Source organism: Pezoporus flaviventris, unplaced genomic scaffold (assembly GCF_033815535.1).
Source record: "Pezoporus flaviventris isolate CSIRO_AGI_PZ_B2104156 unplaced genomic scaffold, CSIRO_AGI_Pfla_v1 ptg000034l, whole genome shotgun sequence".
Taxonomy (NCBI): domain Eukaryota; kingdom Metazoa; phylum Chordata; class Aves; order Psittaciformes; family Psittacidae; genus Pezoporus; species Pezoporus flaviventris.
Genome location: NW_026892582.1, coordinates 2,190,058 through 2,216,307, shown reverse-complemented (window position 1 = coordinate 2,216,307; position 26,250 = coordinate 2,190,058). Strand labels below are relative to the sequence as shown.

The window sequence follows — 26,250 nt, the reverse complement described above, 5'->3', positions numbered from 1 at the left end:
TCTCCGCTCCAAGATGCGTTGATGCAGATGGAATGGGAGGATTTTCCTTGGTGTTCAGTGAAAATATAGATACATAAAAAAATACACGCATAGAGATGCATAGAAATCCTGCCAGGGTCAGCGTGGACACCTCCTGCGTGGACCCACTGGTGGCCACACTGGGAGTGCAGCCACATTAAAAATACTCCCAGGAGCAAAGAAATGGGGTGGGAGGTCGGGATGTGCCTGTTCCAAGCTGCTGCTCCAAGCTGGAGCTGTGGAAGGATGCTATGTCCTCGAGTGCCAGCAAGGATGGGGATCCCACAGCCTCCCTAGCATGTCCCAAGACTGCACCACCCTCTGAATTTGCCTGGGAATTTTAGGGGAATGGATCCAGATGACGGGAACCGCCTGCTGCATGTCCCCACAGCAAAGCACAGTTATTAAAAGCTGGTGCATGTAACAGCACAGTGAGAACAGAAAGGACGTGGTGTGATTGTGACCTAGAGGACACCGTGGGATGGGGACGCTGTGGACCCTGATTTGGGAGTTGCCTCAGCATTTGCAGGGGGACTCATATTCCCCAGTAACACATTGCATCATGGCTCCACCAAGCATCACTACCCAGGGCTGCCTCTCCCAACCCAGCAAAAGCCATATCCCAGATGCAGACACCCCAGCACAGGCAGGGGCCGTGCAGCAGACTGGGGCTCCCTGCTCCCCCTGTGCTTGGGACCCAGCTGGCAGCCTGTGCCTGAGCTGGGCTTGGGGACACCCGGGAAGGAGATGCTCCTGCTCTGCATCCGTTTGGAATGCCTGGTCCCTGGGAAGCAGCAGCCGAGACTCACCATAGTCTTTCTTACAGTACTTCTTCATGTTGATCTTCAGTTTCCCCTTGGAGGCTTTGCAGTATGAGTCACAATCTGCACAGGAGAGAGGGGGAGGGCAAGAAAACATTAACAAAACAAATTAGCCTTAAAATGAATAAAAGGCTGGGGAGGGGGGGGGGTCAGCTCAAAGCTGCAGCCTGCCATGAATAAGCAGCGTGCCCGTGATATCCATCTGCCAGGCCCCGATTGGGTCGTCTAAGGGGGCATTCAGAAAAACCTTCCTTTCTAAAGAAAGCTGCTCACAAAGGAAACCATCCTCCCGCCCGCCTCCCCCAGCCCAGCTTCCCTGGGCCGCCTCTGTCTTCCTGGGAGACCCTGGGGGCCTCCCTTATTGTGCCACCCAGAGCTTTTGAGAGCCACACAAATTCCCCCTGTTCTTCAGCTCCCAACTGGAGACTGCCCGGAGCCCACAGAGGCCCCATTGTCACCCCTAACCCGGGCCGGTGTCAGCCTTTGGCATTCATTGCCGAGAGATTCGGGCTGGGGTCACCTTCCGACAATGCAGGTCAGAGAGGAAATTAGCAGCCCATGAAGCATTAGCAAAGCCTTTTGGTGTCCACTCTACTGAAGTGTGCAAATAAAATACCCCAGTAGGAACGTTTCATTTCTAATGGGCCCCCACTGCTGGGACACGTTGGCTGTGCCCCGGTGGTGCAGCGGGCAGGCGGGAATGCTGGCATGCTGGCACGGCGCGGGGCTGGAGCTGGGCCACGGTCCCAAGCGGCTGCAGAGATGCTGAGCCCTGCTCCGGTAACTGCTGCTCCTGGGGACCTGCTCCCGTGTGGGGTGAAGCCAGATGGCATCACAGGCAGGTAATGCCACAGTGGCTGGAGGTGTGCCACCCCGTGCCAGCTCCCAGAGCCAGGGCTGGCTCACAGACATGCTGTCCATGCACATCCCATGTCTCCTTAACATCCATGGGTGCTGAGGAGAAGCCCCCAGCGCCACAGAAAACCCACACCTGGCTGCAGCAGGAGGCCTTGGTGCAGCAATAGTCCTTGAATACCTCCATCTCACCCAAGTGCCCGTTGTTCCTCCAGAGCCACCACTGGTGACCAGGACTGAAAACCTGCTGGAAAGCCCCAGCAGTGCCGAGGGCTCTGTGAGCAGGGTGGGATGCTGCGGAGATGTGGGATGCTGCTGATACCCACAGCCAGCACACGCGGGGTGCCTGTATCCTGCCCCAAGCCACACTGGCAGTGCCAGACCAGACCCACCCTGCCTGTGCAACATCCCAGGTTCTCCAGTGGACCATGACCTGAAGCTCTGGGGGAGAAGCCGTGCAGTATCCCCCGTGTGTCCTCCTTTAGCATGGCTTTGGCACACACAAGGGTGGCATCTGCCACAGCCTCAGCAGGGCTGGAGGCCCCATTTCTTATGTGCTCCTTTCTTATATATAAGAGCCCTTTCAAGAAGCAGTTCCTTCTGAGAGAAGCTGACACTAAGCAGGCCTGGAAGGGAAACTGAGGCAGCGCTGGGAGGTGGCTGCACAGCTACAGCATTTCCTGACAATGGCTCTGTTTGCAGCTCTGCTGTATGCACAGGGGCTGTGGTGAGAAGTCAGCTCTGGGACGGGGCTGTGTTGGACGAGGAGGTCTCCAGTGGTGGATGCACAGAGCCAGTCCAGGCAAGGTGGGCACCAGCGTCTGGGTGCATTGGATGCTCTGTGCTCTCTTAGCTCCCCAGCCTCAGTACAGGAGGTGTCCCTGGGATGGGAGGTGCATTCAGAAACATGGGGAGATGCTCCAGGAGGTCTAATGGACACCAAATCCAACCCTCCCCATTGGCAGCAGAGCCAAACCCAGTGAGCAAAGCAGCATCTTCTTTTTCACCTTGAGTGGGGAAACCAACAAGAAAGGGAACCCCAGAGGCTGAACACCCACATCCCAACATTACCAGGTACCACTTTACACCAGCACCTCTGATCCATGCATGCCCCAGCCTATCTCAACCTGTCCAGTGTCACCTCATCTCAGCACCATCCTTTTGCTCCCATCCTCAGGAGAGCACCCACAGTAATACATGCCTTTACATTCTTTCAGTATGACCCCGCAAGGGCCAGATGTGAAAACTGTGCTAGAAAGAGGAGCACCTTCCTCCTCTAAGAGGATCTAAGATCTCTGCCCAGCTACAACCCAGCCAAAGCCCTTAGAAACTCAGGAGCTGAACTGATGACTGAGCGGCTGATGCCTCCCCTTTGGTTTTATCACCAAACACAACCCTAAACATGAACTAAAACTTTAAATGCTCTGAGAAAAGAGTGGCTATTCCATAAAATCTATAGTTCAGATGATGGAGATTCGCTAGCAGAGTTCCAGCTATGGCTGTGTGGCACATCGTGGGATGTGACTGCTTGGTGTCACTGAGCCCAGGGAGCAGAACTATTCCTGATTCAAACTGGCAAGATGTTCCTGGCCATAAACATTGAAGGAGTGGTCTGCAAGGGGATAGATGTGCGTGCAGGGGCTTAACAGCCCCTTTTGCTCACTTGCTTGGTGCACAGGCCACTGGCTGCTCTGCCCCGCAGCTGGCACTACTCTGCTCAACCACAGAAGCTGATGCTTCCAGGACACCAACGCGGTTATGATAAACATGATGACGGTTCTCCTCCGGCACAAGAAGCCTGGAGCTCTGTAGGTATTCATCACTGCTGTCACGTCTCGGCCCCTGTGCAATAGCTGATCTGCAGGAAAGGCTGGCACAAGGTGGGCAGGCAGGGAGCAACCAGCAGAGCAGGGACAGTGCTTGGGAGCTCTGGCTGGAGATCTCTGCTCCCCTGCCCAAATCTAAGTCAGGTCAACAGATGTGGGGAGCAGCTGGCTCTGAGCACTAGTGACAGGCATGGGTGGGCAGCAGCCCCAGCATCTGCAACGGGGCCTCCACCAGCAGAGGCCACCAAGAGCAGGTCATCCCCAGCCCCACAGCACTGCTTGTGGGATCGAGCCCCCCCGAATAGCAATCAGATAGAAAACACCGCTCAGGACTTTAATCCAGACCACTCACAAGAGCAACCCCGAGCCTCTTCTGCAAGCTCTCCTCACAGAAACATCCTTAACCACATCTGAGATCCCAACCTTTACACTACTGCCATGACATTTCCACTCTGCCTGAGATGACAGACCTAGAAACCCAGAGCTGTTTCCCAGCCAGGGAGGCTGTGGGGTGACGTGGCACCACCCATGATGATGGCCCTCCTCTGGTGCCCCTTCCCCACAGCCTCTGCCTGCCCGCAGGGTGCAAGCCTGGAACCAGGTCTGCAGCCCAGGACACCCAGCTACAGCCCAGCCCTGACCCTGGCTCTGTAACACAAGCCTTGCTCTGCCTTCCCTTTCTCCTCTTTCCCCCAAGCCCACAGGCTGTGCCAGAGCCTCAGCTGGTTTAAATTGAACTTGATGTGGCCAGAGCCAGCTGGTGTAGATCAGTGTAAATCACCAGATGCCAGGGCTGATTTACATGGGTGGGGGATTTGCCCTGGTTCATTTCCTTTGTCTCCTACGTGGAGAGCTCTCCTGCCTCCTGGGTGACTTGGAGACCCTCCAGGGCCTCTTTGGGAGGGCAAAGGAAATTTCTAAGGGCAAAGCATTGATTGAGCTCGAGTTTGCTGCTGAGCAGAGCTGCATCTGCGGGTGATGGTGCTGCAAAAGCACTGCTGGCTCAGGGAAAGCGCGCGGAGGGGCTTTTATGGAATATTATTTTAATGCTGCCTAGAAAGGACCCTGCTCTTGTCCATCAAGTGATAGTTCAGCAGTTCAGGCTCCGGGGCAAGGTTTGCTGAGCTGCTGCTTCCCTGATGGAAGGTGACAGCAGAGCCAAACCTAAAGGCTGGGGAAGGGATGCGAGGAAGGGGCAGCTGGCTGAAATGGGAGCAGAGGCTTGGGTTGGATCCTGGAGTCCTCTAAGTGCTGTTTCAGTGACTGTGTACCAGAGATGTAGATGTGATGTGAGACTTGCAGCATGTGTCCTCAAATGCTTCTGCTACAAAAGTGTGCAGTGCTAAGGCACGTGTTGCTTGTCCTGACTGCGGGAGGATCCTGTCCTTGCCTTGTGCCCAGCTCTGGAAGGCTGCAGAGGATTAGCCTGGAGTAACCTGCTCTTGGAAGAACTGCCCGAGTCTGACCAAAGGGCCGAACTGAGAATAAAAGGCGGCTGCCTGAGGAAGTGAAGGCTGCTCTTGGGATGGGGAACAGCCTGGTACTCGAAGCAAGGGGTGATAAGTGTCCAGTGTAGTCCCAGGTCCTACAGGCATAATGGGGTGGACACCGCTTGGCTCTGCCCTAAAGGACTGGTGGATGGGCTCAGCCCCAGCTGCCCTCTGCTCCATCCCATGCTACACAGATGTCCCTTGCATGTGTGGGTGCAGAACAAGGATTGGTCCTCACCCTGGAGCTGTCCTGCCCTGCTCCTCTCAGCCTGCCTGGTCCCAGGCAGGACTTGTCTGCTTTGAACCGACCCTGGAACCTCTCCAAGTCCCTCCTAGCCTGTATTTGGCCTGGCCATTCCCCTTGTGAAGGGCTTAAGCACCCCTGGCTACAGCACCATGGTGCTGGAGGAATTGAGTGGTGATAACCAAACACCCTCCTCCCCTGCTCCCAGCGCTCTCCTCCCTGCGTTTGTTCAGCTGCACGAATGTTTCGGTGCAAATCCCCACTTCAGAGACACAAAGCCAAAGCCTGACCTGATGCTTTTGTGTTTCATCACCACATCCTGAGGTGCCGTGGGCCACGGTGGGGACATCTCGCACCTCCCTGCCAGGTCTCTGGGGCTGGGAGCGAGCGGACACTTCCAGAGGGAAAGCACAAACTTTGTGCATATCCCGGATATTTGGAGCAGGAGGATCTGGGAAGAGGCTGTTGGAGCTACTTGTTCGCAAGGGCTGGGAGCAGGTGGCAGGCGGCTGTTTCGTGTCCATTGCAGCTTAGTAAAACGTGTCAGCATAGCATTCAGCAGCTTTGCAGCTCAGCCCATCCCCTTGATATAACTAATTCCCTGGCTGAGCAAAGGGTTTTCACAGCTAAACACCTTCTCTGGTTTGCCTCTTTTTTTCTCTTCTCCAAAAGTCGCATTTTTAATCTTTTACGTTTCCCCATGTTGGGGATGGTTTGGGCAGGATGGGGGCTGCTGGCGTGAGACTGAAACCTGCAGGGTGCTGAGCCCCGCTCTCCTCGCTCTTTGTTAAAGCACCTACTCCTGCTGATGGTGTTGGGCAGGATGGAGGCAGCCGGAGCTGAGCAGCATTCCCAAGGAGCCGCTGCATGGGAACCGTGTCTTGCTGCGCTTGCAGTTCCAAATGAGCTCTAAGCCTCTGCGAAAGCCACATGTCGGTAACGGAAATTAAAGGCCCCTTGATTCTGACATGATAGAACGATTAAAGCCACATTTCTTGGCCTGGTACCTAACTCAAAATGCAGATATAAAGCTTAGATCCCCAAGGGGAATTGGATTTCTAATCCCAATTTATGCAGCTAAATTCCTATTGATTTCCCTCAGGTAGGGTCCTAAATACCTTTGTGGGCTGAGATCCAAAGTGGAGGTGGTATGGCTTAGAAGGGGAGACTCAGCCTTGAATGTTTGGCCTCAGCATTTTGGGGGTGAAGGGGGCTTGTCTGCTTTCTCCCTGCGTGCTCCCGAGGAGCTGTGCTGCTTGCTGGGCTGCTGTGGGTGGGGGCCTGGGTGTCCCCATCTCCAGTTTGCACTGGGTGGGATGTGCAGCCGGGCTGAGCCACTAAATGAAGGTCGAGGTCCAAATGTGAAACCCTAAATCCATGAGCACATCACCGGCAAAAGCAGGACTGAGTACATAAAAGTGGGGATCTGCTATATAATCCATGCGAGTGCCCATGGGGAGGACGGTGAATGTCTGCTGCGCTTTCGTGAGCTCTGACATCACAGCAATGCTAAGGATGGACCCAAGTGGAACCCTCCCTTCACTGGGAGTCTGGGAATCCCAGCCCCCAGCTGTGGTCCGTGCCCATACCTCGCAGCTGAGCCAGCAGTGCTCTTGACCAAAGCCCTGATGTGCATCCTGCCTGCATCAAGATGTTCCCTGATCCCATCCAACAACCACAAAACTGTTCCAGGTGCTCCAAAGACCTGCTGCAGGCTGTAGTCCTGTAGGATGCACAGGACAATGTGTACAACAGTTCACAACTCCGCAGATCTGCAGAGCTTTGTGCTGCCTCATCCCACAGGACTGAGTGTTCCTCCAAGCTGTTGAGGCTGTGGGAATAAATTTCCAACCCCTTTACAGGCAGGAACCCCACATCTTCAGCTTGTGGTTGGGAGCATGGAGGAAAAGCACATGGAGCAGAAGAGATGTGCCTTGGGAGAGCCAGGATGCAGGGGGGGCAGGAACAGAAACATCTTGTCCCCGCTCTGGGATTGAGCGTATGCTCAGTTTGTGCCCAAACTGGACATGAAAATATTCCTGTAAGCCATCCTGAAGCACCCCACAAGCAGCTGGAAGCCACACTCTCAGGCGACATGGGATAAAATTAAATCAAATCACTGCCCAGCGTCAGGACGAGTTGGCCTGCAGAAGTTATGGTAGGGATGCCTTTGGCTCTTGGACTTCTGGGTGTTTCCCCAGATGACCATGAAATGCTGTTTCATGTCCTACAGCACTAAAGCTGCCCCTTGCTTCCATCCCAGGGAATTATTTTAATACCTCCATCAGCCTCAGAGAGCGGCATTCTGGGGAGTGCCAGCTCTGCTGGCCAAACACGCTTGTTCCAAGCTTCTAGCTCTTGGCACTTGCATGCATCCCAAAGGAGAAGATGCTCTGGAGTAGCCCTCTCCTTGCACAGGAAGCATGGATGGGCTTGTCCCTGTATGTTCAGTGGCAAGGGCTGCAATATATGTGGCTTGCAATGCATGCATTGGCTGTGAGGGATTGATGCTGTAATTTAATTTGGGCTGGACTCCAGTGGGAGTCTCTGTTTCTGAGCAGGCTTCTTTAATATAAAAGTGAACTTAAGGTAGAGAATCTCTCCCACGTTTTTCACTTTAGCAGTGGGATTGTTTCTCCTGTGCACTGCTGCAGCTCTTGGCAGCCGTCTCCCCTGGTCCAGCCAATGGACAAAGCTGGGGTGTCTGTTATGACTAAATTGGCTCTTCTTCCCCCTACCAGGCTACGACCCAGCTATTATACATGATGCTCTTAGCAAATATAACGTGCAAATTAGTGCTCTTCATTCTGGGGCCAGTGGTGCCTCTGGCTGGGTGGCCTTGGTGATCTCTCCCCCACAGGCAGGAACTGGTATGGGGAAGCACATCGTTTGCAAGCCTCAGACCTGGGATGAGCTGGGACTGGGCTGCTCAAGTCATGCATGCATCTTGTGTGGTCAGCAAAATGGTCTCCAGACTTGAAACTGTCCCTTCCTCAGCCTGTGGATGGGGATCCTGAGGGCCTGGGTATGTGCACAGCAAACCTCTTCCATGGGGCTGCATTTAACCCCACAGCTGTGTGACTTTGCTCTCTGTTCCTCGTGACCTCCTGAGCTGGCCCCACAGTCCTGGGAAAAGCAGCTGGCAGCGATTTGTCCCATCAGCTCATGGGGCTGCCTCGGACAGGGTCTGTGACCACGTCTGCTCTGTGTGTGAATGCAGAGGCACCTGCTCAGGCACTGGGGCATCTTCTGGTCTCCGAAGCAGGCTCAGGAGCACTTTGCACTGAGGCCAGCCCTGTCCCATAAGGAGCGCAGGGACCTGCGCCAGCCCCCTCTGAGCAGCAGCAGTGTGGTGAGATGTTTTCACTTTTTGAAAGTGAAGTTATTTTCACCCTATTGACCCCCTGGCAATAGATATACAACATCTTTTCTGCAGGGCAGCACAAGGACTCCCTGGGACCACCTGACAGGAGCATCCTCAGAGCTGCCTGCAGCCCTGCCTGCCCCCCATGCTGCACACCACGGTCTGCAAAGGATCCTCACATGAGAGCGTGAGGACCTGTGCCTGAACTGGGCACTTGTGTGGTGCTGGGGTAAAAGATGGCTAAAACCCACCCCTGCACCAGGTCAGGCTGCCCGCTGCAAAGGGAGAGCCAGGTCCACAGCCCTGCAGGCATCTCCAGCGAGGACAACTGCCGTTAACCTCTCCCTTGGAACAAGAAGGTGCAAATAAGCCCACAGTAGCCTCCTTTCTTCTGGCTGAACAAGATTGATTGAAAAACAAATTGGCGCAAATAAAGCATGTAATTAGATTAAAGCCTCTTGCCTGGAGCGGGCGGAAAGCGGTGGCGGGTGCTTTGCCCGAGCCCACAGCCCTCTTCTCACCCTCACAGCATCCAGCATGGGTCGGGGGGCACCAGCAACCCATAGGGTGCAGCTGGGGCTACCCACCACCTCCAGGAACTGCCCGTGCTGGGGCTGGTTGTGCTCAGCCACCCTATTTCAAGCTATGTCCTGTTGCAGCAGCTGGGTCCAGGCATGGTTTGGATGCTGCCAGGGCACATGTATGGCTCTGCCTGTTTGGTGCAGCCTTGGGACCCCTGGGTGCTGCACTCAGGGGGGAAACCACCCCTAGGCACCCCCCGATTCCCACTGTGGGCTGGGGTGAGTTTGCTCTCCATTTTGTCAGCTGCCTGCTGCCAGTTCTGGAATGGGAGGGAAGGGGTCTGAGCAATTTTCGGTGTTTCTGGTCATGGGTGTCCATAGCAGCCATGGCCTCATTAGCATCCCAGTTTTTCCCAGCTATAAAGGGAGCGGGTAGGCAGGTTACGGCCACTGGTGACACCACAGAATCATAGAATCGTTAGGGTTGGAAAGGACCTTAAGATCATCTAGTTCCACCATGGGGGGAACCCGGCTGTGCCAGACACTAACACATTGGAAAATGCCACATGAATACGGAAGCTTTATGGCTCATCCACCCCTGACTCTGCACTCTCCTTGTCTCTCTCCAAGGAGCGGCCAGGGCTGGCAGCACATTTCCTACCCGCCTCCCTCCCCATAGCAGCAAACCCAGTGCTGAGCCCCAGGACATGTGGGGATGTGGGGTGCTGGCCCCAGTAGTGGCTTCATCCCCAGCCGGTGCTTCCCCACTGCAAATGGGTCCCCTGCCACTGATGGGTGATGGGCTCCAGGGCTGCCGCTCCCAGCGCTCCTGGGGACACGGCCCTGCCGAGGGCTGCAGCCAACATGATTTAACACGTTAATAGGAAACCATCAGTCTTCAGGAGCGCTGGTCACCCTATAAATTCCCAGCCTGACAGCAGTTCCTGGCCAAGCGGGTGCTGTGCGGGATGGGGGGGTGGCAGGATGTAACCAGAGCTGGGGCAAATCAGTTTCCGCTCCGGGGGAAACACGGCAATGGAGGGCTGGGTCTGGGACACTTTGTTGTGCCAAGGGGAATCTGCACTGGAAACATCCCAGGATGGGGAGACAATCAGTTCATTTCACTTCAAAATCATCATCATTAGTTTTGTTTTAGATGGGCTTGACAGGAATGCTGGGCTTGCAAGTCTTTGCTCTGAAGCCCATGGCTTGGCTTTGGTGTCCAGGGCTTGCGGTCCTCCCAGGGTCAGAAGAATGGTCCCCAAGGTGGCAGCACCCCAGGGCTGGGGATGTGGGGATGGAGGGATGCAGGGATAGAGAGGTAGGGGCTGAAAGGATGTAGGAATAAGTGGGATGAGGGGATGTGAGGATGCAGGAAGCCCTGCAATAGGATTTTAAGATCATGATGCAGTAGTGCATGAAACTTATCTGCATTTGAGCAGAAGTTTTGTGGTGGTTTGTTTTGTTTTGAAGAGGGGGGAGGGTGTTCACAGACTTTTTGACATATTTTGAAGTGATCAGAAGTTTCCTCATGGGAAGCCCCTCACCCCTATTGTGCTCACAGCCATTTACTGTGGGTCACCATGAGAAACCTCTTTTCAGGAGGAAGCTGGATGCTTCAACCAATCAATCAGTCAATCAATCACGCAGTCAATCCATCACCTTGCTTACAGCCTGAGACAAGTGAGAGAATACCCATGCAGGGATGAATTAATTACTCATTGGGATGGGTACAAAGCTGGAGACCTCCAGACTGATCCCAGACTTACACCAGGGTGACTGAAAAGAGAATTTTGCCTCCTACTTGTACCACAGGCTGCTGTACAGAGCTTTCTTCCCAGCCTGTGGGATGCTCCCAGCTCTCTGCAGAGCTTGTGCTCCCTCTTACTGCTTCCTTGGAGTGAAGAGCTGTGATTTTTCTCTCTACCAGTGCAAAGTCCCATCCTGGCCATACCCCACCCCTGGCTCTGGGAGCATCCTCCCCAAGACAGAGCCTGGCAGCTCCTCCTTGGCCTAGCCAGCGACTGGGAGCCTTTGTGCCAAGTCCTGCTCCGGGCTCCAGCTTTGCACTGCTGATCCCCTGCAGATGCGCCAGTGCTAACAGTGTACCCACACCTGCACATGCTCCTCTCCAAACCCAAAGAAAAACTAAGGCTAGCTGGTAGTCTGCATGCAGTTCTGCAAAGTTAAGACCGTGATCTCCTTTGCTGGTCTGGAGACAAATCTAGTTTGAAATCTGACACCTCCTCAAGCTTTTGCTTCTCAATCCATTATGTTAATACGATGTCTTTCGATAGTCCCTTCCATGTTAAATTTGCAAGGTGCTATGTAAGTTGGTTTTTTGGTCTATTTTTTCCAGTTTGCTTCTGATAAAGGAGGTGCCCCCAAGAACCAGCCTCCCACAGCAGCCTGCTCCATGGAGAGCATTGCTTTCTCCATCAGGCAGGAGGCAGTGCAGGTTCCTTGGGAGAACAGCGCTGAGCTGGGTCAACCACCCTGGTGTGGAGACTGGAGGAGGTTGGGAGGCTGTGCTGCACCCAGCCAGCCCAGCCTGGGCACAGACCTGCTTGGCACTGTCTATCTGGGATTTTGGAGGGTTGCAATGTTCAATGCACGTTGGCAGGGTTGGTGGAAGGCCACCTCTGAGATAAAACCATGGCACAAGGGAGAGACTCCAACCCAGCCATCACCCCATGGGCGCCCATGGCTGTGGGAGGCAGGGGAGATGGTGTTTCAAGGGGCATTTCCCCGGCCCCTCTGACACAGCCCCCAAGGCTATGTTGGTGAGGTGCCATGGGAAAGTGCCACCATCCAAACGCAACAACTGTGGTGCAGCCTGGGCACAGAGCTGCCGCCTTCCCTCCCGGCCTGCTCAGTGCTCTGTGAAGGAGGGGAAATGGGAAATTCAGCATGGTGCAGGATTTACTTCCTCCAGCCCTCTGAGAGCTCACCCAAGAGCTGTGCTCACATGCCCGTGCCAGGCACCGGCTGATGAGCCAGCTCCTCTCTGGCCAAGCCGACAGCACCCATTGCATTTCCCTCTGTGGGAATAACACTGGGGAGAGCTTTGAGGCTGACTTCACCTGGGGATGGAGCTGGTTCAGCACGTTAGATAAGAATTGGGGAAGGGGCTGGGGAGCGGCAGTTTGGCCCCATGTCCCATCGTGACCGGAGGTGCTGCGTGATGCCAGTGGCCTGTCCCTACACTGTCATTTTCCAAGCAAGCCTCGCAGCCCTTGCAGATGTTGTGGAGGCAGCTGGAGGCTCACATGGCATTGACTCCTTGCTTCCAGCTGCTGCAGCTCATTAAAAGGAGCTACGGTACATTTAATCCTTTCCTAATGTCACTTTTCCCTTGAAGCTGTTGCTGCAATGATGTTCACAGTGTTTATGTGACCGTGAGCAGGGGGGACAGTGGTCCACAACCTCTGCTTGGCAGTGGAACTGTTAGGCCAAAAAGGTCGTGTTCTCATAGGGGTGCGTAGGTACAAGCTGGCTGCGAGGCTGGAAATAAGGAGGTAGCTTCCCACTGCCCAAACTGTGAAATTCAATCACAGCCTCTGTATCTGCAGTGGGAGAAAGTGATTTAACTCATCTTCTAACAGTCCCTGGGGAGGTTTTGCTGGGGTGATGGAGTGCTGGTGGCAGCAGGCCTGAGGGACCCCTTTTCCTCCATCTCCATCTCCAAAGTCAGCTTTGAGCCTGTGACCACCCTCTGAAATCTGCATTTTGTCCTTCTGCTGTGGGACGAACAAGCCTTGCTCCTGCTGCTCACCTCGCCGACTGCCCTGGGGGTGATGGCTTGTACCTGGGAGCAGGGTGCACGCAAGTACAAGGCATCGCCTTGATTCACCTAGGCATGGGCAGGCAAAAAAGTGAAGCTTTCAACCTCCAGATGAGAGAAAATCAACCCTTTTTTAGGGAGGGGCTACTCTGACTACCAGTAAATGGTGCTGCAGCAGGAGTACCAGCTCATCAGAGGCCAGTTTTCCCCATTCCTGGGTCTTGGTGGATGGATTTTGGCTAAAATTTGGAAATTTCCCCCCAGAGCCTCTAAGTAGTGAAAAGCCACCTGCAGCCTGGGAAGGATGCATAATCTCCAGCTCTGCCATGGGAGAGGATGGAAGGACATCGGGGGGACCCAAAAGAGGTCCAGAGAGCATCACAGAGGTCGCAGGAGGAGGTCTGTGTAGGGTATGACTGTACAGGTACATGTGGTGCACAGGAATGGAGTGGGTGGCATGAGGACAGTGCCTTGACCCAAAAGCTCCCAAGGATGTGGTGGGGTTTGAGCGGGTGGAGAGTTCAAGGGAATGTTTTCTGCTGTTTCCTACAGAGTTTCTATTTTCCCAGACTGAAGCCCTAACCTTTGTGTGTGTTTTTTCTAAGCAGACACGGGAGCAGGAAGGGCTTCGGCTGCACACGTGGGGTTGGGGATGGGTTTTGGTTGGGGTTTTGCTTTTTATTTCCTTGAGACTATTCCAGATTGTTCCAGAGCAGAGCCCGGAGACCTGACTGCCCATCTCCCTTTGGGAAGGTGTTAATCATCCTCGCCTACCACTGCATGCACCCACCTCCCCACCCCTGCTCTGCCTCTGCACTCTGCAAGCCGCAGCCAAGCCGCTTCAGGTCCATGCACATCCAGGCATTGCTAAGAGAGGGGGGTTCCCCTTTTCTGCAGTTATATCCAGCCTCTTCCTCCCCAGCCAGGATCAAAAGGGCTCAGCAACACCTTGAGCCCAAATGACTTCTGGAAAATCCAGATCTGGTTTTGAAACTGCAGAGACGGATTTCCAGGGGAAAACCACACAAAACTGCATCAGTCCAATCACCTGGTTTCATTTAAGCCCACGAGCTGAAATCATCCACCTAAGATAATCATTTCCAAGCCGATCTGGATTCAGTTCAGATAAGACAACAACTGACTGGCAGTTAGGAAACCTTCCCCCCCCCCCCCCCCCCCCTTACTTTTTTTTGTCCTTTCACTTTGGCTCCTTCTGCATCTCTGAATAGGACCAGAAAATGATGGGGTGGTAGCAAGAGCTTTTCTCGCCTGGCCACAAAAATAAGAAGCACCCCATCCTGATCCTCCAATCTCCTGGCATGGGCGAGCGTGAATGTATTTCATCTAAACAATTCAGCTTTGGACCATTTCCCCAGAATTGGTTTGGACCTCTGAGAGCTGAGCAGAGCCAGGCAGGACCCCCCACGCCAAAGCTGACATTGTTCCACCCCTTGTATCAAGGCCAGCTCTGGCCTGTGCTCTTCTGAGAGATACCCCTCATTGACTTGGAGTGGTGATTGGTGATTGCTAACTCGGCTCTTGGAGAGGAAAGCATTTCCTCTTCTGCATTGCTATGAGCAAAGGAAATAAAGCAGCATCTCTCCCAGAAATGGCTGCACCTCCATCTCTTGAACCCTTTTGCTCCCATACTCTGGGAGTTCTGCCTCCCAGACATGCTGATTTAAGGATTTATCAAGAAAATACCATGAATTTCAGCAAGATGCTTCAGGGTGGTGGTGGGGCTAAGCAAGGCCAGAAACCAAGACTGCCTAATGCTCCCCACTGAGAGGAAAGGCTGAAATATGGAGGGTTCAAGCTCCCTGGACAAAATGGTACTTAAAAAGTCCAATAAAAATCACTGTAAGAAGAATTACGATCGGATGCTGGGCCCATCAGATTGCTCAACTTGGCTCAGCCTCCACTGGGCTTTCACATGGAGGCAGCATGAGCAGCTCCTGGCGAGATGGATTGCTCCCTGGTCGCTCCTTTGGGCAGGGATCAGGGAGATGCAGCCCTCCAGCAACATGGGGATCCATGACGCTGTCAAGTCATGGCTCGCAGGCTGTCGGGACACCCGACTCGCTCCCAGCCCACAGATAACCCTCCCCCAGCACCCAGCAAGAGGTTCCTTCGCTGAAGGGAGGTCTCTAACCCTGCTGAAATGTTCTCAGCTGCCGGCCTTATGCAGACTTGGTTGGGCTTGAGCAGATCCCTAAATAACCCTTCTCTCCACAACAACGATGCAGAGCTACGGGCCTTGCTCCTTCCCCAGTGGGGTTGTTCGCTGGCAGGATCGGGGGGGGCTTGGGACTGGGGGCTGCAACCATGCCAGCAGCACCAGCGTGAGATGTCCCCTTTGTAGCAAGGCTGGAAAGTGTTGCAGACACCTATCCAAAGCTTTGGTCAAAGGTGAAGGGCACCTCCGATCCCTACAGCCATCCCTCTTGGCCCTCACCCAGGGAGGTGCATGGGATGCAGGGAGCACCAAGCTCTCTCCACCTGCTGCAGGGACCTGCTCTTACCAAAGTGTCTACGTTCTGTGCCTGCAATAGGCTGTGCATCCCCTCGTCCTGCTCAAGGGTCCTCTTGCTGCAGGCTCTGTGCTTTTGCCTTGCTCTCCCTGGCTGCGGGGGGACCAGCCCCCTCACCGGCGCACCCAGCACAGCACCTGGCACCGGGCTGGCGGCCGTGACTCACAGCCCAGGGCTGCTGCGGGTCACACTGCCACAGCGCATCAGCTCAGGGCAGACACTGATGAGGGCTGTGGCCAATCGAGGTGGCACAAGGAATGTGGGGAGGCCGAATGCAGCTGCCCCAGTTGGCATCTGCCCAGAACAGTGAGGAGAGGTCACAGAAAGGAGCAGTTTGTGCAGCTGTGTTGGTACCCACATGGAGCACACGAGTGGGAGATGTGTCACCCTCAAACCCGTCCTCTCCCATGGGCACAGCAGGGCTGGGGGCAGCTCTTTCCTCTCGAGCCAGAATGTTGGCTGATAGATGTGGATAAATGGTGCTTCCTCCAAGACCTTGCTTGCAAGCAGCCCCTCTCGTGGTCACTCTCTGGAAAGGTGCAGGAGGATATGGAAACTGGCATGGAAAGACTGAATAATAGAGAATGTCCTCAGAAAGGCCTCTTTGGACTCATGAAAAGCAGCATGGCCAGATAAATGAGCTCCTAACAGCAACAAAAAGACATTGAGAAATCCCTGTGGCCAGTTCAAATTTGGGGACACTGCTCAAGCATCACCACTTGCCACTGGCTGGCTTAACAGGGCAGGCTGCATGCAAAAGTGACCTGAGGGATGGGCAAAGCAATCTTTCAGTCATTAAGAAATGCATCCCATGCCATGCAACCTCATTTCAGGCAGGGGAGGGGGAGCCCTTAGGAAAGGGCTGGGGCAGCTACACTGGGAGGGATGTACTCTGGTCCCTGGAAGGAAGGAGCCCAAGGTAAGGAAACTCCACCAAGGACGAGGTTCTGGCTGGGAGGTCCCTGGTGTGAGTGTCGGGGCTGCTTCCACTCCCTGGGTCAGTGAAGGTGCAAGCATGGAGGTGCTACAGCTCCACACACAGGTCTTCACCTCAGGAGCCAAGCTCCTTGCAGAAAGGGATGTAAGAAGACATCTCTGCATCTCCTCAGCTGCCAAACGTCCACATTCATTGACAGAGACTGGCATTGTGGTCTGCTCTGCCACCCCTGCGGCAGGCTGGGAACAGAGTGGGCCTGGGAGGCTGTGGCAGGAGGAACAGAAGGATCCTGGTGTGGAGCACAAAACCTCAGTGTTCCCAGGCCATGAGACAGAATGTTTAGTCTGCAAGTCCCTGCTGAATAGCAGGGGCCCAGGAGAAATGTGGTGAGCAGCCCATGAGAAATCTGCATCCAGCATGTTGAGGTGGCACTGCTGGGATGCACCTACATTGCCCCAAAGTGCAGTGTTGGGTGAATGAAGGAGCTGCAGAGGCTGCAGGAGCTGCCAGCTCTCACACTGGTCATGAGAAGACTCGGGGTGTGCCTGCCCATGCCAGGGGCTTGGGTCTGCCATGGGGTCCCTTGCAGACAGGAAAAGATGGGGGGTGGAACAGGAACTCAGGGAAGGAGCTCTCTGGGGAAAAGGAGGTGGTGAGGTTCACTATGGGCTGTAATTGAGCTCCTGAGGAGACGGGCAAGATTTATCCTGATGGAGGTGGGTAAGTGAGGCTCACATTGACAGGAAACAGTGCTGTAAGGAAGACAAGACCTTCCCCTGCTTGGCTTCAGATCATTAGGTGGGACAGTCTCTTTTTCATTGTGATGGACTCACCAAACCACACGCCTCATGTTGGCACCTAATTTATAAGGCAAAGCAGCAAAAGGACTGGTCACCAGTGGCTGAGCTGGCAGCATGGCTGAGGCAGGTTTTTGCTGTGTCTTTATGCTCCTTTCAGCCCTGCATGTCAGCGGAGACGCTTTAGGAAGCACACACAAAGCAATAGGCACAAACCCAAGGCTGCAGTTTGGTTTTTGCTCATACCAGCCTAAGACAAGATCCTGAAACAAGAGTTGCTGCTACTGTGTTTACGAGCAGCAGAACTTGTCCTGGGTATCAGTCCTATGGAAAACCCTGGGCTTTGCTTTCCCATGACACTGAGGACTGAAGACCTCTGTCCTTTTGCTCCCTGGGCTTCCCATCTCTGGAAGAGCTCCTGAGCATACAGCAACAGGCACAGCCTGCATGAAAAGCCCTGCCACAGGACAAGCCTTGGCTCAGAGTTCAAGTCAAGGTGATGTCCATCACTTTTAGTACAAAATCCTTAATTTATGACCCCAGCTGCACTGGTGGGACAAAAGTAAACATCCTTTACACCCCGTGTCCTGCACAGCCCCAGCGCTGCTCAAATAGCCTCAGAATCCACCGCAGTGGGACGAGGTGAGTAACCCTTTCCCAAGGCCTCTGGCTCCTGCCATCACCCCCTGCTCAGACCAATCTGACCGGAGGGAACTGGGGACAGGATAGTCCCCAGTGACGCGGTGAGGCAGGAGTCAGCCCCTCTAGGGGTGTAAATAAGGAGGGGATGATGGTGGGGTGTTGGTGCAGTTGTGGTGGTGGAGATGGGGTATATGAAGAAACGTGTTGAGCCCAGTTGCATGGGTAGTATTTGGTGCAAGGAGAAGGGAGGGGAACAGGAGGGTACATACGCTGTGGTATGACAAAGCTTTCTCAGGACTATCCTCTGTATTGCAGCTTGCATATATGCAGTGATCCAGGTCCATCAGGGCTGTGCTGCTGTCCCCAGGCTTCAGGACCTCCTGCTCCAATCTAAGAGGCTCCAAGCTCCTCCTGCTCTTACAGTCGCTGGCCTTGAGACACTTTTGAGCACAACTGGCCCCAACAATGCCACTAAGCACAGTGTGTCCCACACCAAGAACACACAAAGGCAGACATGAGATACATTGCTACAGCATACACAAGTCACACCAGCACCTAAGGTTGCTTAACACAAGAAATAACAGGCAAATGAAGGCAATGCTTCCATGTAGCAGCAAGCAGTGCTTAGGTGTTTTGTTCTCTCTCGGAGGATTTTTGTTTCTCCAGTCCTCCTCCACCAGGACTCAGTGAAACTGATAGCCTCTTGAGAAGGTAACCCTTAAACTTCAACAATCAACCAGTGGTGGTCTTGAGTCCTTACCTCTTTCCCATCAAACATTGCTTCCACATTGAGTAATAGATATAGCTCCTCTGGGAAAACTTTTCTGCATTTCTCTAAGCTCCCATGTGTTCCTAGAAACACCCATCTCCCAGGATGCTGAACACGCCTTTCAAACACTTGGGCATTTAGGGCATAAAAGGAACCTGCAATTTCATCTCAGGCAGATGATGGCTCAAAAGACATTTACCATGGAGATGCTTTAAAAGAACAGACAACATACCTGCAGGCTCCTCTGTGCTGCTGGTGGCCGTGGTGGGGGGAGCGGCGGGGATTTCTGCGCAGGACAGCGAGAAGCAGATGGGAAAGGAGAGGAGATAAAAGTAGGAGGTATTATTCCAGATCCCAGAGAGCCTGGCCCCTGCACACACCTCATTTTCCCTTCCCAACCATGGGAGGTGTTTCCCAACTATGTCCTCTAACAATGAGCTTTGCAAGAGCCCCAGAAAGCAGCAACCAGGCCTGTATCTACTGCGGAACTGGGCCTCAAAAAGGGTGTAGGAAAACCAAAACTTTTAGCTTTGGCTGCAAATAAGAGAAGATTGAGCCAGCCAGAGAACTGATATGGTCCCAGACACAACCTGCTGCAAGTGCTAGGTCCCAGTGTGCAGCCCAGGGTAAAGGATGCTCTTGCAGGGGCTTGGAGGGTGCAGGGTGCCCAGCGCCAGCAGACAGTGGAGCACTGCTGCCTTTCCTTGTCCCTGGGTTGTCCCTTCCAGCTGCTGTTTCCATCCATGCCTGAGGCAGTGCTACCCCTCCTCTTGCGTGAGGTATCATGCAGGTAAAGCATGCATCTATATGCTGTGATATGAGCGCTATTTAAAGGAAACAGAAACATATCTGGTGCCAATGCAATGGTCCCTGGCTTTGATTTGGGGCTGGCTTTGCATAGCTGAAACCATATAATGTTCTGGATATTCATGCCCAAGTCTGACTGTGTTTGTTGATGCTAAAAACGATGGACTGCAGATGGAGTACATTATATGGTCCGAACTTTGGCAAGATGATCTCCTTTCCCCAGTGCACATACACAGATCTCATTACCGACATCTTTTGTGCATTTAGGGCACAGTGATGCAATTTCTGTGCATCCCTGGGAATCCTGGCCGGGGAACACACCACCAGACCATTTGGAAAGTGGAATTTCAGCATGATCTGGGGGTTGGCATCAGTCTTTTTCTGCTTTTGCTCTCAGGAACCTGCCTGGCCATAGAGGCAGGGATTGCTGGGGTCTGTCTGAATTGCAATGATGGCAGCTCACAGGGATGCAGCCCAGTTAGCATTAGATTACTTTTTGTGCTGTTCAGCCCTCATACAATTTAACACAGGCCCAAACCCATGTGAAACACATAGTGCATAGTCAGGCAGTACACGAACAGCCAGCACAGCCATCCCGGAGCTGGCATCTGGATGAGTGCTCATGCTTGCTGGTGTGGGCTGCAGTACAGACAGACCCCACTGGTACCTGTGGGTACCAGTGATTGTATGTGTGTACCAGTGATGAGGTGATTGTTGCATGACTATTAGTCTTTGGGACAAGGAAGATGGAAACAATGGTAAATCAGAGAGTAACTGCTCTTGCAGAGAAGGTGAACAGCCCCTGGCTAGCTGCAGCGTACATGCACCCTCCCAGTGCCAGACAGGAGAGCAGTGTGGGAAGGGATGGAGGGCAAGTGCCCTCTACTAAGCATGTACAAAATGTCTGTGAAGTGCACCCCTCACCACAGGATGCACTGTCTGATATTTCTCAAGGATGAAAACGTACTGGTTGGGTTTTTCTAGGATGGAAGAATTGTGAGTTGCTCATATCCTCACTTTAACTGCTTTAGCATTGTATGTGAAGATCAAACTCTCAACAACTGCACAACGGCTTCATAGCCAGGCCAGAGTGTTGCTTGAAACACATCTGAACACAAGTTTTGGCCCCTCAGAAAGGACATTTTGCAGAGACACAGCAGTCAGGGGCTCTTGCGGGTGCCAGGCTGGTGGCCAGGTTGAAGGGCCAGGGCAGGGCAGCCCTGCCAGGCTCACACCACATCCTGGTGTGAGCATCCTGGAGCGCAGGCTGTGTGAGCACAGCCCAGCCCCAAACGCCTGCTCGGACTGTGTTGAAATTCTGTGTCTGTCTTTATTTAGTGCGATGAATCCCAAGGGAGGTGATGCAAGGAACAATTTACTCTCTGATTTGCCATGGCTCTGGGGAATGATTAATGATAAACCTTTGCGCATACTTGCTGCAAAGCATGCTGAAACCGTGACTGCAGCATCTTGGGGAAACAAGCATCTGGTTTGAGCTCTTGCTGTCCCATTGCAACACAGGGAAGAATGACTCTCTAGTGAACGAAAGCCACCCTGGAATGTATGTTTTCTTCAGCAGGAGAAGGTGGAGAAAGGGTATCTGCCCCATAGCTTGGCAATGGCCAACCCAAGAGGCAGATGCTGTGAGGGGACAGCACAGGAGCAGACTGTGGGCTCCCAACAAAGACTTGATTCTTTCAACGTTCACTTTTCTTTTCCCACTGGGCCTTCTTGCCCCCTTTAGCAGCGGGGAGTCGGTCTCGAGGGGAGCAGCTCCTCCTTCCCAGCCCATCCCAGGCACTGTAATTCCAGTGCTTTGTTTCGTTAGGGCAGGTGATGTCTCACATGAGGTGCATGAGGTACTGAATGATCCAACAACAGCAAAGCCAACAGGCAGCAGAGAGGAGCACTGGGCTGAAGCACACCTTGTCCCAGCAGTGAGTGCTCAGAGGGACTGGGTGGGGATGTGAATGTCTGCAGAACAGGTGCTGCAACAGAGTTTGGGAGCTGTACCTGGTGCTTGATTCTGTTGTTGTGAGAGCAGAGGATGACAGTGACCTTGGGAAGCCAAATTAAAAAGCAAACCCAAGAAAGCAAACAGTAAACCAGTCTATGTTTCTGGGTGGGTTGTGTGAGTGTAAGATCCCCTTTAGCAATCCAGGTGCTGTTGGCTGTGTTACTGTGATGGCAGCTCCAGAAAACCAGCAGCTCCTCTGATTTGAGCTCTGTACCAGTGCAGCACACAGCCTGATTTTGGACTTGCAGTGATCTCCCTGATGTGGTACCCCAAAGCAAATGTGCTCTCTCTATGAAGCCAAATCAGATTAGTGGCAAATTTGGCTGTAGATTCCCTTACACAACCCACCCAGAAGGCAGATGAGCTTCTTGGAAGCTAGGGGTGAACTTTGGATGATATGCCCTAAGGGCAGTAGAGCTGGTCAGGGGTCACAGGCCCGTCATCCCCTGAGCACTGCCTGTTGGCACAGATGTGTGGGTTAGTAGCCGCCCAGCCTGGGCAGTGGCTCCTGTGGATATATGCAGGTTAATATCTCTAATCTACAGACACGGAAAGAGCAATCCACCTACTTATGCAGGGGGCAATGGGAGACCGGCTTTGCTGGTAGCCTTTGGCGCATCGATTGCACGTGATGCCGGTGACACCGTCTTTACAGGGACATTGGCCTGTGGTTTGGTTACAGGTTTGGCCGGCGGCACCCACGGGATGGCAATCGCACTCTGTGGGGGGAACACACAACAAGACGGTCAGGGAGGAAGAGCGCGGGTGCCGGTGGTGTTGGAGGGAATGGGGCTGCCGCAGCGCTCCCGGCACGGCTTCACCTTCTCCTCAGTGGTGCAGAGCTCCAGCAAGTGTCCGGTCCAGCCGGGACTGCACCGACCTGAAACAGAGGTGGCGTTTGGCAGAGGGGTGTGCGCGGTCATCGCTTGGTGCGGAGGGGCAGCACCAGAGATGGGGCGGCTGAGCCGCAGCTGGTCCCACTGCAAAGATGGAACCAGAGCCAAGACATCCTTCCCAGGGAATGAGGGCAATTGCCAGGGAGGCAGCATGGCGTGGACCTGCTCCAGGACCCCCACCCCTGCACACGGCAGCGGCCGTGTCCCACGGGTGCTGTGATCAACAGTGTGCGGGACTTGAGGAGGAGGGGAGCAGGCAAGGCTTGTGGAGCCACAGCACCCACTGCCCACACCCCAGCCAGCTTCAAACTCCCTTGGGGTCCCTGGAGCTATGGCGGGGCTGTAAGGAAGAGGTACAAAATCAAGGAGCATTTCATCACCCCTCCACACAGGAGACCTCAGGCAGAAAACAACTGCTTTTAGAGATGTTGGGAATTCATTTCACGTGCGCTGCAGAAAAAAAACCACAAAACCACCCTCCTTTCAGTGCTGTTGCTTGAGCCCTTCCCCGCTGAGCAGCATCCCTGGCAGCTGGCACTGTGGGCACAGGAAGGAAATGCCCTTGTGGGATGCAGGCAAGCTGGAGGACCTGCTGTTCCTGGCCAGATGGATGGAGGCTTGACAGCAGAGCTGGGCAGATGTGAAGGGTTTGGCAGAGGATGTAAATACTGCACTTGAAAACATTCACCATCTCATTTCCCACAGTGGGACTTACTGGCGCAGCTGTTTGTTACAGGGGAAAAAAAGAAGCTAAAAAACCCCATCAGGGCTTGTTATCATCACTGCTCCAAAAGGATTATGGCCTTGCACATTTGTTAACAGCCCTGATTTCTAAGAGCTGCAAGCACCATGCCAGACTGTGGTCTGCCCCTGCTGAGCGGTGGCAGGGAAAGGCAGGAAAGCTTTCCTTTTCTTGTGCAGCATCCTCGGGAATGAGCCAGCCAGAACCCTGCCGGGGGAGCACTGCTCCTGCTCTCCTCCTGCCCCTCAGGGGAGCTCTGATTTGGGGTTTTTGAACACTTCTGATTTGGGGTTTTTGAGTAAAAGTCCTGCTCTTACCCCCTGCCTGGAGCTGGCTCTGGAACCAGGCACTTCAAACCTGTCTGTAGCGGAAAACTTTTCTATCAAACCCAGTTTTGATTGGAAAAGTTTCAACATTGAATCAGTGTGGCTGGTGATGGGCGCAGAGAGCAGAGGATGTTTAGGTGGGAAAGCCTGCACGCTGCAGCCCCAGGGGATGGCTTCAGTATTGCTGGGGGAGAGGAAATAAAAATACCTTACTCAAGAGCCTGAAGAAGGAAGGGGACAGAAAAGGGTTAAAGAAGAGCAGAGAGGCTGGAGTTAACACAAAAATAAGCAAATCAGGGAAGGGTTACACAAGAAGAGGCAAAGGGCAGGAGGATGGGGAGGAACATGCCTCATGTTTCAGGCGTCCCCGCTGGAGCTGCGCTTGCTGTTTTCAGGCATCGCCTGCAAACCCCCATCCTGTGAGTAATCCTCCCCCATGTGAACGGATTGCAGTGACTTCAGTGGGACCACATGCATGAGAGAGGGGGAAGAAAGAGGAGAAAATGGGAAAAAAAAGCCTTTGTGATGAGTAAGATTTACAGAATCAGGCTCTTGGAGGACGGGCTGCAGAGCACAGAGTACTCTTTGGACACCACATAAATAAATAGCAATGCTGCTGCTTCCTTCCCTCATGAGGTAATGCCTCGGCACAGCCTGTCCAAAGCTGCCATGGTTATTTTTACAGACATATCTGTCTGAGGTTGTCTACTCTCTTCCCAAGCTGGGCTCCTGAAGGGGTCTGCAGCACGGATGTTGGCCACGTCCCCATGGGCATGTGTGATGTGGTCTAAAGCAGACAAGTGGCAGAGGAGCTGGGAATCACTGGCCCTTGGTCCAGGACCTCACCAAGAGAAACCCGTGCTGGAAGACTGCTGTCCTTCCAACACGCCGTGTGCTAAACCCTCTCTGGGTGGAGGGATGTGCTTTCCGACACTGGTCCCCAGCTCTTCACTGCAGCACAGGACTCTGAGAGCCTGGGACAAGTGTTTTGGGCAGCACCACTCCGGCCCCTTCAATGCCTGACCCCATTTTGACTTCTCCATCTTCCAGAAAACTCTCTGAAACAGCAGCAGCTCAGCCCTCCTGGCATGGGTCTCCTGGCATGGGGAGGCAGGAGGGGGTCTAAGCAGTGTCTGTAGATGCACATTTGCGGTCTCTATCCTGGAGGAACTGAACCAGTGCCAGCAATTAGGAACAATTAAAGGCAATTTGTAGTTCCCTGGCCAGTGCAAATACTTGCAGCCAGCAATTACAGGCTCTTCCTTCTCCTTCCCTAGCCATGGGCTGCTGGTGGTTAATGCTGATTTTTCCCGTTCAGTTCAAATTCCTTTGCGTTGTAACCTCAAACTAAGGAAAAACTGCCCTAGAGTCACAAAGGTGGTACAAACACCCCTTTGGCATCCTCACTGCCTTTCTGATAGACACCTTTAGATTCACAAAACGTGTTTTCATGCCTGGACTTCCTGGGTGCAAGTGTTTGTTCATCATTCACTGCGATGCAGAGTATCAGCAGTCCCCTGCACTAAGCAGAGAGGAGACTGTGAGGCAGAGCTGAGAAAAAACCTCACTGACGACCAAAGGAGGGTGCCTGGGCCACCCTTGGAGGTAATAAGGGGGATATCATCTGATTTGTCCTCTGTATCCTCACACTTTCCTTAAATGGATTACCCCATAGAGGACAATGCAATGGTGAAGGAAGTGAGATGTGAGAGGAACAAACAGGAATGATGTTGCAAGAAAGTCTGGTAGTTCACACAGAATCAGGGGGAAGGGAAATAACTGTCCTGATTTAGTTCTTTCATAAAACCTTTAAGAAAAAAATCTGTGATGAGTGCCCGTGGCAGAGATGACCAGGAATTACTGGTGGAAAATGAAGTTATTTCCTGCTTAAAAACCTGGCTGTGGAGGAGAAAACAAGGAATGGGAATATATAGTGAGGCTTTAATGGGGAATGAGGGCAGTGGTGGGGGTGCCTGTGTCCAGAAAATGTGATTTTTCTTATATAATAGCCATGACCTGGAAAGAAGGGAGTTAACATCATTTCTAGGTGATCACCTTCAACTTGGCTAGTCCAAACATGAGGAAACCATGTAGGTCTGCGAGACTGACACAAAGTGGCCAAACGGGTGAGAGGATAGCAGAAAAAAAACAGTGTGCAGAAGGATGCATAATTGGAAGGAGGAAACAGGATGGCTTATGCATGCTGAAGGATCCCAATTAACTACAACCACTCCAGGAAAAGATCTAGGAGTCAATGAAACATCTGGCTGATTGCAACAGAGCTCAGAAGAGCAACGAGATGGTAGGTTATATTATGAAAAGGGTAGAGAGTAACACTGAATGTAATATCATGACACTACAGAAATCAATAGTACGTCCTCAGCTGGGAAACCAGAGTAAAAGGCGCAGAGAGGCACCCATCTGAGGGCGATGGAAAAGATTAGGAATGCCTTGCCAAGAGACGATGGAGGGATGCCAAGTAATGCATAGCGCCGAGAAGGTCAGACAGGTGCTCCTCTTCACTGGTCCTTAAAACACAGGAACAAAGGGACATTCAATGCATTTAAAAGGCAACCTTTTTCGATGATAAAAGGAAATGCTTCTTTGCACTGCACGTAATTAACTCGTAGAACTCATGCTACGAGACACCATGGCAAAGGCCCAACAGGATTAGATAGGCCTATGAATGAGAACATCTGTAGTTACATTAGCCGGGATTAATATATATTCGGATATAAGCACTCCAAGCCAGCTACTAACTGCCTGCAGTTAGGAAGAGATTTCCCCTGGGGGCATGCTATTGCAAAACTGTCTGTCGTGGAGTTTTATAACTCTGTCTGAAGCTTCTAAGACAAGCCACTAT

At 53.2% G+C, this 26,250-nt stretch overlaps 1 protein-coding gene across 3 annotated transcripts in view; it reads right to left on the bottom strand.

The window, feature by feature from the left end:
- NTN1 (netrin 1) overlaps nt 1–26,250 on the bottom strand; it is a 96,623-nt gene that overhangs the window by 6,963 nt on the left and 63,410 nt on the right. For 2 of the 3 annotated variants that reach the window (XM_061461955.1, XM_061461952.1), the window contains 3 exons: nt 21,993–22,142; nt 18,832–18,885; nt 828–902 (listed from right to left, as the gene is read on the bottom strand). In XM_061461955.1, coding sequence (XP_061317939.1) covers nt 828–902; nt 18,832–18,885; nt 21,993–22,142 — 279 coding nt within the window. The remainder of the gene's footprint in view (nt 1–827; nt 903–18,831; nt 18,886–21,992; nt 22,143–26,250) is intronic. The other variant, XM_061461953.1, reaches the window with a different exon arrangement.